The 15,532-nt window shown below is 41.6% G+C and overlaps 1 protein-coding gene across 1 annotated transcript in view; it reads right to left on the minus strand.

Annotated features, from left to right (window-relative positions):
• Positions 1-9,508, minus strand: part of HHAT (hedgehog acyltransferase) — a 139,820-nt gene extending 130,312 nt beyond the window's left edge. The window contains exons 1-5 of the mRNA XM_065752212.1: positions 9,391-9,508; positions 8,551-8,618; positions 6,193-6,306; positions 5,825-6,019; positions 2,097-2,309 (exon numbers count right to left, since the gene is read on the minus strand). Of these exons, the coding sequence (XP_065608284.1) occupies positions 2,097-2,309; positions 5,825-6,019; positions 6,193-6,306; positions 8,551-8,618; positions 9,391-9,484 (684 nt within the window). The 5' untranslated portion in view covers positions 9,485-9,508. The remainder of the gene's footprint in view (positions 1-2,096; positions 2,310-5,824; positions 6,020-6,192; positions 6,307-8,550; positions 8,619-9,390) is intronic.
• Between the last annotated feature and the right edge of the window lie 6,024 nt (positions 9,509-15,532).

Consider the following 15,532-nt stretch of genomic DNA (forward strand, 5'->3'; position numbering starts at 1 on the left):
ACACAACCCTTCTCTGGTAAGAGCTCTGAAAACGCACTTCAATAAACACAAAAAATGTAACTTGTTTCTTGGTATGTTCCATCTTCATCAAGGCTCAAACAGAACAAGGTCTGTGTGTATTTAGATGCAAATGTAACAAATACATGCATTCAATTCTCTGTGTTCAATTTTCCCTTCTCACTGCCTCAAATCAAGAATATTAGACAGGTTTTTCAAAGGTCTTTACTGAGCCACGTCAGGTGAACTAAGATCAATTTCAAGACTCTATGCACAATTTTTCCCAATGGCTATCTCCAAGCAGACCTCTACTTGGAATCCTGGATATGTCTTCTGAAACATTCCTTGAAAAAAATCATTTCTCTCCGCTAGCAGCATTATTAAATTCCTCCTATATTGTTACAATTTAGAAACTACAAAACAACAGTAAAGAAAACTTCCTCAGTATCCGTATCAGCAAGTCTAGTGAAAGAACAATCCTACTAATTTGAAGGCTTTTAATTCCCTTTTCCCCCAGTTGCAGTCTTTTCCTGAAAAGGGCTTTAAAGTTGCACAGATGATTGGCTTGTTCTCAGCAAAGCCTGGAAAATTGCTTATTACACGCTTCTGTCAGTCTTGCAGATGCTTTTGCCTATCTGACTCATCTCTCTTAATGACATCTCATTGGCAGTAAGCACTTGAAGAAACCAACTTTTCTTCAAAGTGGTGAAAGATCATCCGACTCTGCCCCTCTAATTTGTGTAACACTTCTGCCAGTCACAGCTCAGAGCATCTCAGCACCTCTGGTTCCTATTCGACAGCATCCAAACTCCAGATACATTTAGGAACTCATGCTGAGATATTCAAAGCTACAAAGAGGACTTGGACACCTGCCTACTATTTAATGTAATGGAAAATAAGTATGCAAATGTATTAGTCAGCTTCAGAACATTAGTGTCTATTTAGGGACCTACCTTGCCTCTCCTATCTCACTTGTATGATTCACAAAAGCTTAAAGGCTTTTAGTAAAGGAATCAGATGTTCCCTGTTGCAGCAGAAGCTGAGCAGAGCTGATCCTTCCAGGCTGACTCAGCTGCAAGGCACCTTTTCTGTAGCTTTCCCAAAAGAACAGGCACATGGTGAAAGTTCCCAACACTTCTCAGGTTGTGGATCACACCAAACTGCTCTGTGCTCAGAGAGCACAACAATATCTCTGCAGTGACTGAAATTCAGTCACCTTAAGGTCCTACATGCTGCAAGAGTAATGAATGCTATCACTCATCTTCATCTGAACTTGAGAGATGCTATACACTTCACAACTGCGTATCAATATTAACTGTGTATTAAGCAACCAATATGAGACTACATTTGATACTGCAGTGTTTCTTCAACCTATGTGCTAGTCTGACTTCTCTAAAGGCAAATGACTAAGTACACCGAATCTAGTGCAAAAGAGTTGCATGAGACTCTTCTACACTGTTAAAAAAAAATGCCTGTGATAACTACGGTACAAGTGTAAGATCTGCCATGTTTTAAAAAGGCAAATCATTTTAAGAAAAAATATATGCATAGTGTGGGAAATTCTCTAACAGCACAACAACAAAAAAGCAAGAACGACAATTTGCATAAAGCTTGGGAAAGATAATGAAGCACACATTTTATGACCGAGTTGGAGAAATCTGTCCAAAACCACCAACTTAAGTGACAGGAATTCAGTCTTCACAAAGGCATGAGAAAAAATCTATTAATTTCACATAAAGAAAAAAAAAAGACTGCAGACTTCTTCTACAACAACCAGCCCAGGAAAGTAGAATTCAGCCTTGTGTTTTCCAAAGCTATCGAATACAAAGAAGTATCAGACCTGCCACTGGTGTCCACTAGATTAACTAAAATTTAACTAAAATTTTCTCATAACCAATATTAAAATGTCACAAAATTAGAAATTAATTAATTAAAAAAAAATAACCCATCGCATTGAATTTACTTCTAATAAATGATAGATTTGGAAGCTGAAAAAAGATCACCATTTTCTTAGTCAGGTTTCTTAGTCAGACTCGACTCACATTTGCATACATATACCAGAAGTTTGGCACTACATGGTCTTAAAAAAATACTTTTACCTGCTTACTAAATTCATCAAAGTTCATAAGGGGTCCATTGTGGAACATGGGATAGTAAAACACATATGCCAGCATCCACAGGAATGAATGAGATGATTTCTGGGCACGTCCATGCCAGCAATATTCCAGGCTGAAACTTGTGTTGAAGAGGCAACGAACAGACACGGTGAAGAGAAGCAGATAATACTCATTTTCAGTGTCATACCACTTTCTCTGTAAGACAAAACAAGGTCAGATCATAATAGTACAATGTTTTGATTCATAAACTGCAGGATAATTATAACAATCAAGACCTTGACTTTCCAGGTCACCAACAGCAGAAAGCACCTAAAGCTTACAGAGAATGGCAGGAATACTTGAAGTGAACACTGCTAATGTTTGAAGAGCAAATGCTGGCTGCTGACAGAGCAGCTGCAACAGGCAGAAAACTTTACAGCTGATTTCATACTTCACTATGTTTTGAAGAACTATGACAAACTGAGAGAGATTTTCTTACGTGAATGCCATTTTTTTTCCCCCCTCTGGTTTTGTCTAGAAGTATAGCATCAAATACAGCTGGTAATCCTATCAACAACTAAGGAGCTACTAGGACTGGACCCAAAGCTGCAAGTCAGATCTGAAAAGAAGCAGACACTTGCCAGGAAGCTCAAGGCTTGAAAGATTTTGCTGAACCTGTGTCATGATTATGATACTCCCTGACACACACTTTTAACAAAAACAGATGTATATCTATGCACACATCAATTATCACAAAAAAAGAAAAATAGCCAACAACAACAGAACACCCAACCTTAGAAGCATCAGCAAATCCAATTTGGCTGATTAAATTTGCATTACAGTGCGTTTGAGAAGTCCTTTGATACCCGTGAGACATAAATCTACCTATACCACAAGGAAAGACCCTACCAGCTCAGCTCTGCTCCTTTTCATAACTAGAATAAAACCAGCATTTGAAATCAGCGTAATACTTCTAATAAAGGAGAAATATGTTTGAGAGCACTAGACAAGGTATTTATCATACTCTGTCTCCATTGAATAATACTTCTACATTAAGGTACATAATTACATCTCAATGCACTGACTGGCATGATGAAATGTCCTCTGTTACCCATAAACTATTATTAAGTGAGGTGAGGCCAAACCACATTTCAAGAATCATTAGAAATCCTGATCTCAAATCCAAACCCCAACACTAGGGTTAGGTAGATTTTTCAGATTCCATTTCCTAATGGGCAGACCAACAGGAAGGAAAAAAAAAACGATACATGGGTTTTCCAGATGATTGATCAGAAGGACAATGTATGTACAATGATATGTAAAATGCCCCTCTAAATGGATAAAATAAAGAACATGTTGGCGCCCCACTCTCAAAAGCGCCTGATAAATGTAAAGAAGTTTTCCACATGCAAGAGATTAAGGGGACACAAGTCCATCAGTGGGAAAATGGAACAAATCCCATCAACAACAGGGAAGCTGCCAGTTTCCAGGCAATAGATGGAGATGCTCACAGCAGACAAAAAGGCTAACCCTAATAAACAGGGAAGACTTGTTTATCAGCTTCCCAGAAGAATCCTTGCAGCCAAAACTGCGTGTTACTACTCCGTAGCATGGATCACCAGGTCTAGAAATAGCTAAGTTTTCTCTTCCCATTGCCAGCACAGCGACAGTGTACATTTGTGCTTAGAAAATGTATTCACAGACACAGATGCAACCACCCAATTCCAGTTTCTGACAACTTCTCTTGACCTGGACATGTACTACCAAGTTGACATACTGCATAAATCTGTTTTTACCAAACCAGAAGACACAGCACTATGCACTGACTGCAGCACGATGGAAGGCGCAACAGCAGAGCAGCAAGACCCCAGGCTGCAACCAATGAGAATTTGCTCAAATGCAACAGCAGTGGGCACGCAAATAAAGAAAAGAAGCTGCTTACCTCAAGAAGGCCTATGGTATTGCAGGGATCTCCAGCAAGACCCCCTTGTCTCCACTGCCAACCCTTACATAAGGCCTGGGAAGGGGTGGACCCTGGCTCCACCAGGTGCAGTCATCAGGTGCACTGCATATACCTGAGCTCCACTGCATTGGCCCTGCCTTCCTACCAGGTGCTCAATCACTGCTTCAAGCTCTGTCTTAGCATTTCCACTACAGTGGCCATACACAAAAATCAGTCAAGCTATCAACACTATGTTATCACAATGACAGGATGTTTTTCGCATACAATGCCAGACCTCTTTGGCATCCTCTTGAGGTACATTTCCTCTTACACATGATGGACAGGTTTTACTGAAAACTTTCACTATATATACAGCTTTAGCTCTAATGGTTTGCATTTATAGTGCAAACCAAACATTGTCCTGCTGCTTGTTTTCCCAAGTCTTCCTGGGGTCAATTAGCACTGCATAAATTCCTCCACAGTTCTTTCCGAAAAATAGGACGTATATTATGAAGAAGCTGTTTTAGTTTCTACCTGCTGGTCAGAGAAAGACAGATGACAGCACAAGAGTAATGATTCTCTACAGCAGCAGCAGAATAAACAGCCCCAGGCAGAGCTGGCCAGCCTGCTCCCACACAAACTGAATTCACAGAGCCTTGTTCTTCCAAGAGGCACTACACTGTACATGGCTCCACTGACAGGATGAAGCCAATACAGAGGGAAAAAACAGCAAACGACAAGAAGGTGGGAAGGAGAAGAGATAAGGAAAAACTATTCCTGCAGGACAAAAAAAAAGATAGCAAAGGAAAACAGAGCAACTCAAAAACAAATGCTAAGAGTGGAGATCTAAATGAACAGAAGACAAAGCAGACAGCACACTGGTCTATGTCTTGTTAGAGTCTGGACACTCTTACATGGTAACAGACCATCACATCACCCTGCAGAGTCCTTCTGTTCATTTAGCATAATTCAGATTACGAATGCAGCTGGCTCTCAGGTAGAGAAGAAGAGCTGTGTTGTGGAGCTGTCTGACCAAATACAACTCCAGAAGGCTGGGCCTTATCTAAAGAAACCCCTTGGAAACACCTTCAAGACACAATCCCCTGCTTATCTCTTCAGTTCCCCAGACAAAAGCAACCAGAACAACATTGCTTTTATCTTTACAGAGGTGACAGTCATCTCTCAGAAAAACTCCACAGGTGTTCCTGAAGCATCAGACCATCACCAATTTCACTCCTCTCATCTGCTGTTTGAGAGCCCTGCAGGATCACCAGCAACAATACAGAACAAAGGAAAAGGAAAGAACAAAGGCAGTAACAAAAGCAAGAGCTACAGATGGTAGCTTCAAATAAATACAGACAACGCTTTATAAGAAGCATGTACAGCAGGCTAGAGTGTACAGTATGCTGAATATAACCCGGTCGTGTCAGCTGGTATCCAAAGGACTAGCAAAGAGCAATAACTGAGAAAGACATCCGCTCTTCCAAGTGACCTCAGTCACATACACCACCATTATGAATCTCATTATGTACTGCTGTTGTGAGGCCTGGACAGATACCCAAATGAAACTACAGGTGGCCTACTAGTAAGAATTCACCAGGAGTATGAGCATATCCACATTTCTAATTATAAGAGCTCTAGTGTGGCTCACTGTGTCTCTACTTCCTACAGGCTTTCAAGCCAAACTCTGCTTAGATCAAGTAGAGAGTAGTTGGTCAAGAAGGTGGTTACTGTAGCAGCAAATAAGACTATAATTAATTTGATGCTTAATTCATACATCTTAAATTACCTTGGCTTCTTCCACTGCTGGTATGCGTAAAGTAGATAACAGGATAAGGGAGCACAGCCACGTCAGGAGCGGTGTCTGAAACTGAGCCACAGCAAACGAAATAGCTGCATGTAACAAAATGACCACAAAGCCCTTGATTCCTAATAAAAACCAGCAGGCAGCCATCCCATACACCATCAAGCACCACGGTTTGTACTGTTAGAAAAAAGAAAAAGGACCATGAACAATTCTCACACTTTATTTCTAAAGCAAAACATAGTAACAGTACTGTCCTATACATAGTAGAGCACCAGGCCTGCTGTCACACCTTCCATTCCCATAGCTAGTTAGAAAACACAAATTTGCTGTGAAATAAACCCCCCACATACCTTCTCCATGAACAGCCTGCACATTTGTGATACCAGCAGATGACCAGCCAGAAGCCACAGTATGTATTCCCTTCCCCATTCAATCCAATAGCTCCACTCAAAATCCAAGGCATCCTGGAAATCAAAGAAATATACGTAACTACAAAAATATGTTCTCAAAGTACAATTAAACATCTCAGTAACATAATAAGTCCATTGTCCAATATCACAGAATTCAGCATCTGAGGATTTGTTTTGGTTAAGCAAGAAAGGATGATTATTTGCAGTGGCAAACTCCAACACCATGTTGACTTTCAATAGCCTAACATCCACAGGAAGTGGAAGAGCGGAGGGTACCGTCAGCACAGGACAAGAAGCACACTAAACAGTGCTGACACCTGCCCACCAGCACATAAAACTCATACCAGCAGGAGCCTGCTGGGGACACAGATGCAGAACAACAAATATTACCACTGACAACTACAAGGGTACAGATGGCTCAAAGACTGAGTCCATTTCAAACAACGTAAGATACTACGCAATCCCATGGCAGGGTGCTACATGTTCCACTTCCCTCTGAAGGCTCCAGATCACTGGATGACTGGATGAAGTAATCCAAAATATCCTTATGTTGCTGCAGGCTCATTAGCAAATCATCAGGAGCACAAATGAGTGCTGGGCATCATCATCATTTCCCTGAAATCCAATAAAACCCACAAAAACAAGACATGCTCTTAGCAAGAGGAGAGCACACAGTCTATGTACCCTTCACAGCTGCTTTTAAGATGGCTTCATCTCACAGAAAAGAAGGTAAGGCAAAGTAGCTGTGCCAAGCAAAAACAAGTAGTACGAGTACCAAGGAAACCATGCCTGAAACAAGCATGGACATGTCATACAGAACTGTACTGATCCATCAGCCAAATCTGGATATCACAGATATGGGGAGAGTGCTAACTACTATTCCTATCAGCAGGAGTAAGAAAGGGTAATAGATATACTCTCTCAGGTGATAAAAGGTGAAAGAAACAAAGCTCTGAATTCTCTGGACTTTTCAAGGGATATAATAAACAACCTGCGCTAATTTGGAAAACTCACAGTTAGGATGAAATTATACCTTGCTTTATGATTGGTTTCCCTATTTCAATAAAGCCTAAATGCAACCAGGTGGAGCCAGATCAGACAAACGTCTTTCTAAATGAGATAATAAGAATCAGCTGGCAATCCCTGGTCCCTGCTAAAAGTTAAGACTCCCAAAAGCACACAGCTGTCTGCATGATTGGGACTAAATTCAGTATCTTAAACACTCTGAATCTCTAGAACATTCCGTAATTTTCTTGAAAGGACACAAAGAGGCCCATACCAGTGGTGATGGTAGACCTAAACATAGATATGTATTCTTGGCTTTGACTGAACTACCTTAAAAATGAGTTGCACGATGAATTTTCTTCAAAAGGAAGTGAGCTGGGTTATTTGGATTTTGGTTTGTCTTAGAAAATAAAAGCATGTTTCTTCAAACATTTATATTTCAGAATCTCCACTATGCTGGATGACAGGTCAATCATGAGTGCCACTAGCGTTCATTGATGTTAAGCATTACCCAAACACCAAATGACATGAACAAAGGGAAAAAAAAAAAAAGGCTGCAGGAAATGTAAAGGGTGATGAGGTGATGAAACCTTTGAAGGCCAAACAGCCATGCAGAAGCTTATTAAGTGATATAACTAATGAGAAACACTCAGACCAGCCACCAAGAAAAAAAAACACCTAATAATGACTATGAAAATCTGTAAAACTATCACAGGCTTCTAAAGCTAAAAAGGTACCTTGGGTGAGCAAATAGCATTTTTGGAGCTGTTTGGTTAGCATTATTTCCGTGCTATTGAAAAGTAGTTCAGATTAGAATAGAACACAAAGGAAAATACATTGGACACAAGAAACAGTGGCTACGTCACCCTAATCCATTCCATTCGAAAAAGCAGATTAAGTACTGCAGACTGTCTAATGTGGGAAGCACTGGTCTGTGTTTTTGCACATTAAATAATAATAATATACAGTGCCTATGCTTTTCTCTTATTCTTCATGTCTTCATAGAGCTTTAAGCTCTGGAGTCTATGGGAGTCTGGCTATAGAGAAAGAAAATAGTCAAAAAAACCAGGGATGACATTAAAACACTTAGAACTAAAATCTCCTTACAAAGCACCATCACAAGAAAAGAGCCCAATATGGAGCACAGTAATTTGTTCTTTGTTCATTGTTTCTCAGCAGAACATACAGCTCAACACAACAGCTTGCTGCAGGAAGACTTCAAGGAACTACAAGGACAGAAGTTTGCAAAGCATCAGCAAAATAAGAAATGCTGGTAACATTAATTATTCCTACCTTCTTAAGGCCCCAAAACAGAGTCCCCTGTTCCAGTCCAAAGCTTCTGTCAATTTCATCTTCATATTCTGCAAAGAACAATAGATATTCATTAATTACATAATTCTAAGAAAAGCAACAGTTCAGCAGTGAGGCACTCGGCTTCTAAATAAAAACAAATTCCCCTCATCTTCTTGACAGCTGTGGATGCTTGGAGCTGGGGAAAGGGACGTGTCTGTGCACAAGGAATTCAGCAGATATGAAGCAACTTTTCCTTCTCCCCAGCAAGCATTATCAATGGGCCTTTCTACAGCCAGATCCAGGGCTTTTGCCTCTACCCATCCTGAACCTTCAGATGGTGAATGCAGAGTAGCCTTGACCACCGGACACAGGTGTGTACTGTAACAGGAGGAATTAACTCAGAAAGATGCACTACATAAAAATCTTTTCCCTCTTCCCTCACCTCTGCCCATCAGCTATTCATACATTTCTGCATAAACTTCCCCCATGCCTCCTCCCCTCTAGGCTGAAAAACGGTTTTAATTTTAAGTAAACGCAATAGAGACCTAAGCTTGAGCTGTTTAATACATGGGATCTAGAATCATTATTTATCTTTTAGGACTGTTTGACATCTCCCTCTAGCGGCAAAGAGAGACATGGAACGTGAAGGAGACTATTAAAAGGTGTACAGTGAAGAAGCATCACCCAGCTCTAGGACTCCAGCCATGAGGGGACCCATTCACCCCCACCTCCCTCTAACATCTTTGACAAAGTAGTGAGGTAGAAACTAAGGCTACAGACAAATCCAACTCAGCCACAGGCTAGTAACACTATAAAAGTGCACCAGCATCACAGACTTACTTTGAGAAACCTGGTACACTTCGTAGAAAGAATAGAAATGAGAGGCAATGGTAAGGAACAGGTAGGCACACATTTCCCATGCTGGCAGCATCATTGGTTTGGGAGCTGCTCTGCTGTTCTTCACACCGACTGCACCTCTCTACCTGGGTCTCTGGAAAAAGCAAGGAAAACAAAGCAGAAGCATACAATCATTAAGGGTGGAAAAAAACATTAAGATGATTACTAAATGGTACAGTGCAGCTCAGCATTCAAAACCTTTACGATATTAAAAAAAAAAAAAAAAAAAAGCTACTGGAAAATGGAGAGCTGTGGTGCTTGTCCTGTGGCTACTTTGTGACACTGGGGCCTTCATCTGTTCCTCCAGAACAGCAGCACTCTCCCAGGGCTCTGCCTTGTGGACCAGGGCTGTGTGACAGACACTCAGAAGCATAACAAAAAAGCCAGAACTTGTCCAGGTATGCAGTGAGTCTCCAAGGACAACTCTACATCACTTCTCTGTGCAGCCACGTGTCCGTGGGGATAAGCTCTTCTGGCTCTGCATGTAACTAAAAGTTGGTGTTTCAGGTCCAATTGCACAAAACTAAGCGTGCACCAGTTAAGCTTGGTGCGAAAGGCAAGACACGGCGACGCACACGTTACCATACGAGCACAGGCAGCCAACGCACGTTTATTTCATTACGGACTGCGCCAGCTGGCTTTGGGCATTAAGACACCCATCCCCCAAACAAACCTACAAAAAGATGGGCACTCGGAATGCGCTACCTCGGCTGAACCCAAGATGTGCACTGCAACAACGTGCACGCCGCGCGTCCTCCCCCACGCACACACGCACGCCTACACGAGAAGCCTCCTCGCCCCGCAGCTCCACAGTGCGGACACGAGGGGCAGCCGCAGCCACAGCCCGGCGGCGCTCGGCCGGCCGCGGAACCGCTGTGGCCGCCCCAGCGCAGCCCGACCGCGCCGGGACGGGGGCAGCCCGCGGCCCCTACCTGCTGAGGGCTGGCCGCGGCCGGGACCAGCAGCCCCCGAGCCCGCGGCGTAGGAAGGGCGGTGCGGGGCAGCGCCAGCACTGCGCGCCCGCTTCCGACCGCCGGGCGGCGCCGCAGCCCTCCCGCAGCGGGGGAGCGGCCCTCTGTCCTCCCCGCGCTTCCGGCTCCGGCGCTGCGGCCCCGCCCCGGCTGCTAGCGGCCCCAGCTGGGCTGGCTGCGGTGCGTGCCGGACGAGGAGCCGTCTTCTCGCTAAAAGGCGCCGTTTCCGAGCGTAAACTCACCGGCACCTTTTACGGAGGTGGTGCTTGGGCGGGTCCTGACAGATATTTTATTTTCCTCCACTAGAGTGAGAGAAACACTGTTGCAGCGATATGGGTGATTTCTGTTTTTACAGTAATCATGTGATAACTGTAAAAATAGACAGGTCTGACAAACACAACAAGACGTGAAGGTGAGGCTGAGAGTGCTGGTGCTGGCAACCGCGTCATAGAACCAGCCTGCATTCTAACAGCTGGAGTGGATTTCCCTTCTGCTTGTACCTTAAACATGGTCATTGAACCTTGCACCACGTTTACTTATAAAATGTCTTCAAATATTTTGATAGTCTTGCACCATGTGAATCTTACCCACTCTTTTGTTTACAAAGTTTACAGACTAAAGTTGTTTCTATCCAAACCCGAAATACGCCTTTTGGTGTTTACAAGAATCCCATTTTTCTTGGTCAGAGACACATGGTGGTCCAGAATCCTTTTGCCTTATGCCTTTACTTTTTCTTTCATCTGTTGTTGCCAAAGACCGACTCATTTTCAATATACCCTGTCAATTTTTGATAGCCACTATATGCAAGATATTGTACTTTCACTACTGAATTACTGTAAAACTCTCAGGTTGGGTACATTCTCCTTGGCGACACCTGGATCCTTTTCTCTGTTGACAGTAGTTCCCTGTTTCATGCCCTTCCTGGGTTAGTCAATACCTTCTCCCCTCAAAATATAACAACACCTGCATAACAGCATCAGAACACTACTGCTGTTGAATTCACTAAAAAATGCCCACGGTACTGTAGCGGTTCTGGCCACTAAGGGTCAGTAAAGATTGTATTTTCCTACATTTTGTAGTTTCTATTTAACAGCATGAGTAAAAATGTCCTCTAGATGGCTGCATAATACAACCTATGTGTGTAGTGGTAGTTTTGCAGCTTTAAAATAGGAAGAGGTATGACAAGTTACATCTTTTACATCAGGTTACACTAGCAATTAAACCTTTTTAATTGATGTGGTGACATCCAGGAGTTGATGCATATTCTGTGACTGTATAAATAACTTTCATAAATTTCACTGCCAAGCTAATTGAGCAAGAAAACCCACAAACTCTGATAATGGTCCCATCTGTAAGATTTTCCTGTCTGGACTTATAATTTTGATGAGTCTTTTTTACTTTTCACAGGGGGTTTTACATAGTAAAAAAGTGAGAAGAATCTCAATGAATGGAGCTGTTGAACACAGCTGTCATGAACTACATATCTTCACAGCTCTCACAGTTTAAGATGGCATGAATGAGAGGAAAAATAATGCTGTTGAGATATGACAGCCAGTTGATGAATTAGAAAGCCCAAACTGTAGAGGGTGGAAGCAGAAGTCCCCACTTATATCGACTTTATATAATATTGTCCCTTACTATTGATTTTGTGTGCAAGTTCTTCTTGCTAATCACTAAGGCCTCTTCATGTCTATGGTGAAGGGACAGGGTGAGCATCTGTAAGACAGTGAGGTGGGAAATGAGGCGTTCTGGAGTTGAAAAAGCAAGCCAAAGCGACTGTTTTATCAGATCTCCTTGGAGACTTCTCTTCTCTGGTATGAACAGCCCAAGCTCTCTCAGCCTGCTCTCATAGTGGAGGTATTTCATCCCTTGGATCATTTTTGTGGTGCTCCTCTGGACATGCTCCAATAGGTCCATGTCCTTCCTGTACTGAGGACTCCACATCTAGATGCAGTTCTCCAGGTGAGGTCTCACCAGTGCAGAGCAGAGATGCAGGATCACCTCCCTCACACTGCTGGCCACGCTTCTTTTGATGCAGCCCAGGATACAGTTGGCTTTCTGGGCTGAGAGGAAATATTGCTGGCTTATGTCCAGCTTGGCATCCACCAGTACCGCCAGGTTCTTTTTGATAGGGCTGTGTTCAATCCTTTCATCCCCCAACTTGTATTGGTAGCGGGGGTTAGTAACAAGCTATGCCCTAAAACTTACTCTTGTAGGTTCACATATCACACAGCCCTGAGCTTAGTCTCTTTTTTTCATTCATCCCCTGTAAATCATATGGTAATGCCCCATGGATAAAGCATCTGAATGATAAGGCCCAAGCAGCATCTACTAAGAGCCTGAATATTAAAGCTCAGCAGCATATAGAAGGATTAACCACCTATATTTAGAAGAAAAAACAACTGTGACAAGAAATATCCAAGTAACAAAACAGCGATATTAAAACTGGCAAAGTTAGAAATATAAAACGTGTGGTATTTGTGGAGAGAGCAAAGTGAATCTTCCAATAGCCAAATTAAATATGGCACAATTGGGGTTAATGTGAACCCTCCCTCCAGAGATCTCAGGCATACAGTTATGAATTCTAGGGAGAAAACTTTCACCTTTATCATTCTTGGTCTTGTTTTGTTTGGCTAATTGAAAAGCCAATGTTACAGTGCTTTGGTCAGTCTTGCAGATAGTCCCATCTTTACAGGTTTCTCTGCTCTCTGACTCCCAGCCCCCAGACAGGCTGTCTGTGAAACACAACGAGATTTTATTTTTTTCCATCACTTTCAGCCATATTTATACACAGACAGTGTATATAGAGATCCTTGCAATTGCCAACTCAGTATTTCCATGCACATAAAAAAAATCATTTTCCTGGTTTCTTTTTAATCTTCAGTAACTTCTTTCATGCTCTATGGCTGGAAAATTACCATTGTGCTTCTAACTGGGGATTCATAAAATTACTTATGTAAAAATATAGTAAATTAATACAGTATTGTAAATAAGCACTTCACCACTGGATTCATGCTGAACATCTCAGAGACTTCCTCCTAAATACACTACATGAGTTGCTTAACTGATGGCAAGGAAACCATAGCTCCTGGTCAGAGCCTTTTAAGGGAATTCTTTACTCATTACCCATTCCTGTCTCAAATGAAAGCAGAATTGGAAGCTGAGTCCTACTAACCATGGATGTAGGATCTGCTTTGGTACAGTTGCAGTAGCTGGAACGAGGTTCAACTGTGCTACCTTGATCATACTTGAGTCTTAGCTGTCCCAGCACAGCTTGTCCTCTTTTATAAATAGTCAGAGATTAAACATAAAGCTGTGTTTTGCTTTGGTTTGCTTTGGTTTTCAGCATAATATTCTTTAAATACTGTCTGGCTTTAAGTGTCAGATTATGGGATTTAAAGGGATAGTGAGTCAACTCCCACCTACCTTAGCCATCAGATTGAAACCTCCCATGATTCCTAGTGAGGAGGTGGATAATCCATTGGTAGAAAGGACTCCTCAAAAAATCCCTACTTCAGATCCTTACTGTTTTTAAAACACAGTAAAATGAAATTCAGAAAAAGAAAAAAAAGAAAAAAAAGGCCATATCATAGACAGTTTACTCACTTGTGAGTTAAGTTATTACAAATGATGACCAGATTCCCACTTGACCTCAGACAGAGCAAGTAGCTGACAAAAAATGTAAAGTTATCCTTAAAGGGTTGCAAATTTAGATGTATCAAGGCTGTAAATCAGATGCAAATCTAATTCTATTATTCTGCATTATACACAGACTTTTCAGAAGCATAGGAAATTACTCATATCTGTACACATCTATATTTAAACCATAGCCCTATTCCTGAAAATACTGCCTTTTTAATTAGTTTAGGAGAATAAATGCAGCAAAATAAATAAAGAAATAATTAAAATACATCTCAGATTACTATATAACCATCCAAAAATATCCAGACAGAAAACACTCCCTCTCTGCCTACTGAGTAAATTTTCTAAACTCTATCTCTTGACACCTCTACTCTATGTAAACAGCCAGGAAAGGATCATTTCATTTGCCAAAACCATCCGTATTTTACTGACTTATCCCCCTACTTCCTGTTGTTTGCCATAGCCTTACAAAAGAGTGGGCATAAGAATTGTTCCAGGTTGATTATATTTATTTCTGTTTGGCAGAGTATTTTTACTTTGCCTCTTTAAGGTCTATTTAACCGAGAAAACTCGGTGGAGCTGACTTTCACATCACCACAAATGGAGCCAATGCAGCCCTGTGCAGCAGCCAGCTATCCAGACAGAACCAGCAAGGAGCTGGAAACTCCACACACACTTCTTGGCTACCTGGTATGCTCCTTTGGCCGTGGAGTCCTGTTCCCTCTATACATATGCATCGTCTGCATCTGCCTCCAAATTGCATTGTAAATAAAAAATGTAGTTACTTTCCTATCTGAGTATATGGATGACATTTTAAGGAATAAGTAAACATGTTGCTCGACAGGAGGAGCCTTCCTCTAACAAAAGTTTTTGTATGTTTTATCTGAGCAGCTTTCTTTCTCTGTGCATTCATTGCCTGCTAATTTATCTTTGCTTTATCTTTTACCCTTCCTTGAAGAGAGGGTAAAAGAAAGAGCTTAACACTGAAAGAGCTTCCAACTCATATGAAATTGGCTTTGAGAAGAAGATAGATAGACATCTTTGCTTGTGTGTTTATCTAACGGGCTATAAATGTATATAAATGATAAGAAGTACTCTGTCATACTCGAAGCATTTTTTAGATTGTTGTGGAGATGATGCCTTTCAGTAGGAAAAAATGTGAAAGCTCTCAGTGCTTGTGCAAAATGCCAGCAACATCTCACCCTTTGCAGATAATCTCGTCATATAATGGTGCTAAAATATTAAGCAGAATTGCACTGAACTCATAAATATTTACAGCTATTTGAAATGCCAAAATTTTGCTTTGCAACTAGCACAAATCAACTGAGTAACATTGTGTACAATAAAAAACAAAACAAAAAAAAAAATGGGTCACTGCCAACCGTGGCTTATAACTGCAACATGATTTGCAAATACACTGAACTGCTGCCTGAAGACCAGGTACAACCTTCAGCATACAATGTCTTCAATTT

The sequence above is a fragment of the Cyrtonyx montezumae genome, unplaced genomic scaffold (genome assembly GCF_038088225.1).
Source record: "Cyrtonyx montezumae isolate F1298 unplaced genomic scaffold, pur_monq_1.0 scaffold_0, whole genome shotgun sequence".
NCBI classification, from domain to species: Eukaryota; Metazoa; Chordata; class Aves; order Galliformes; family Odontophoridae; genus Cyrtonyx; species Cyrtonyx montezumae.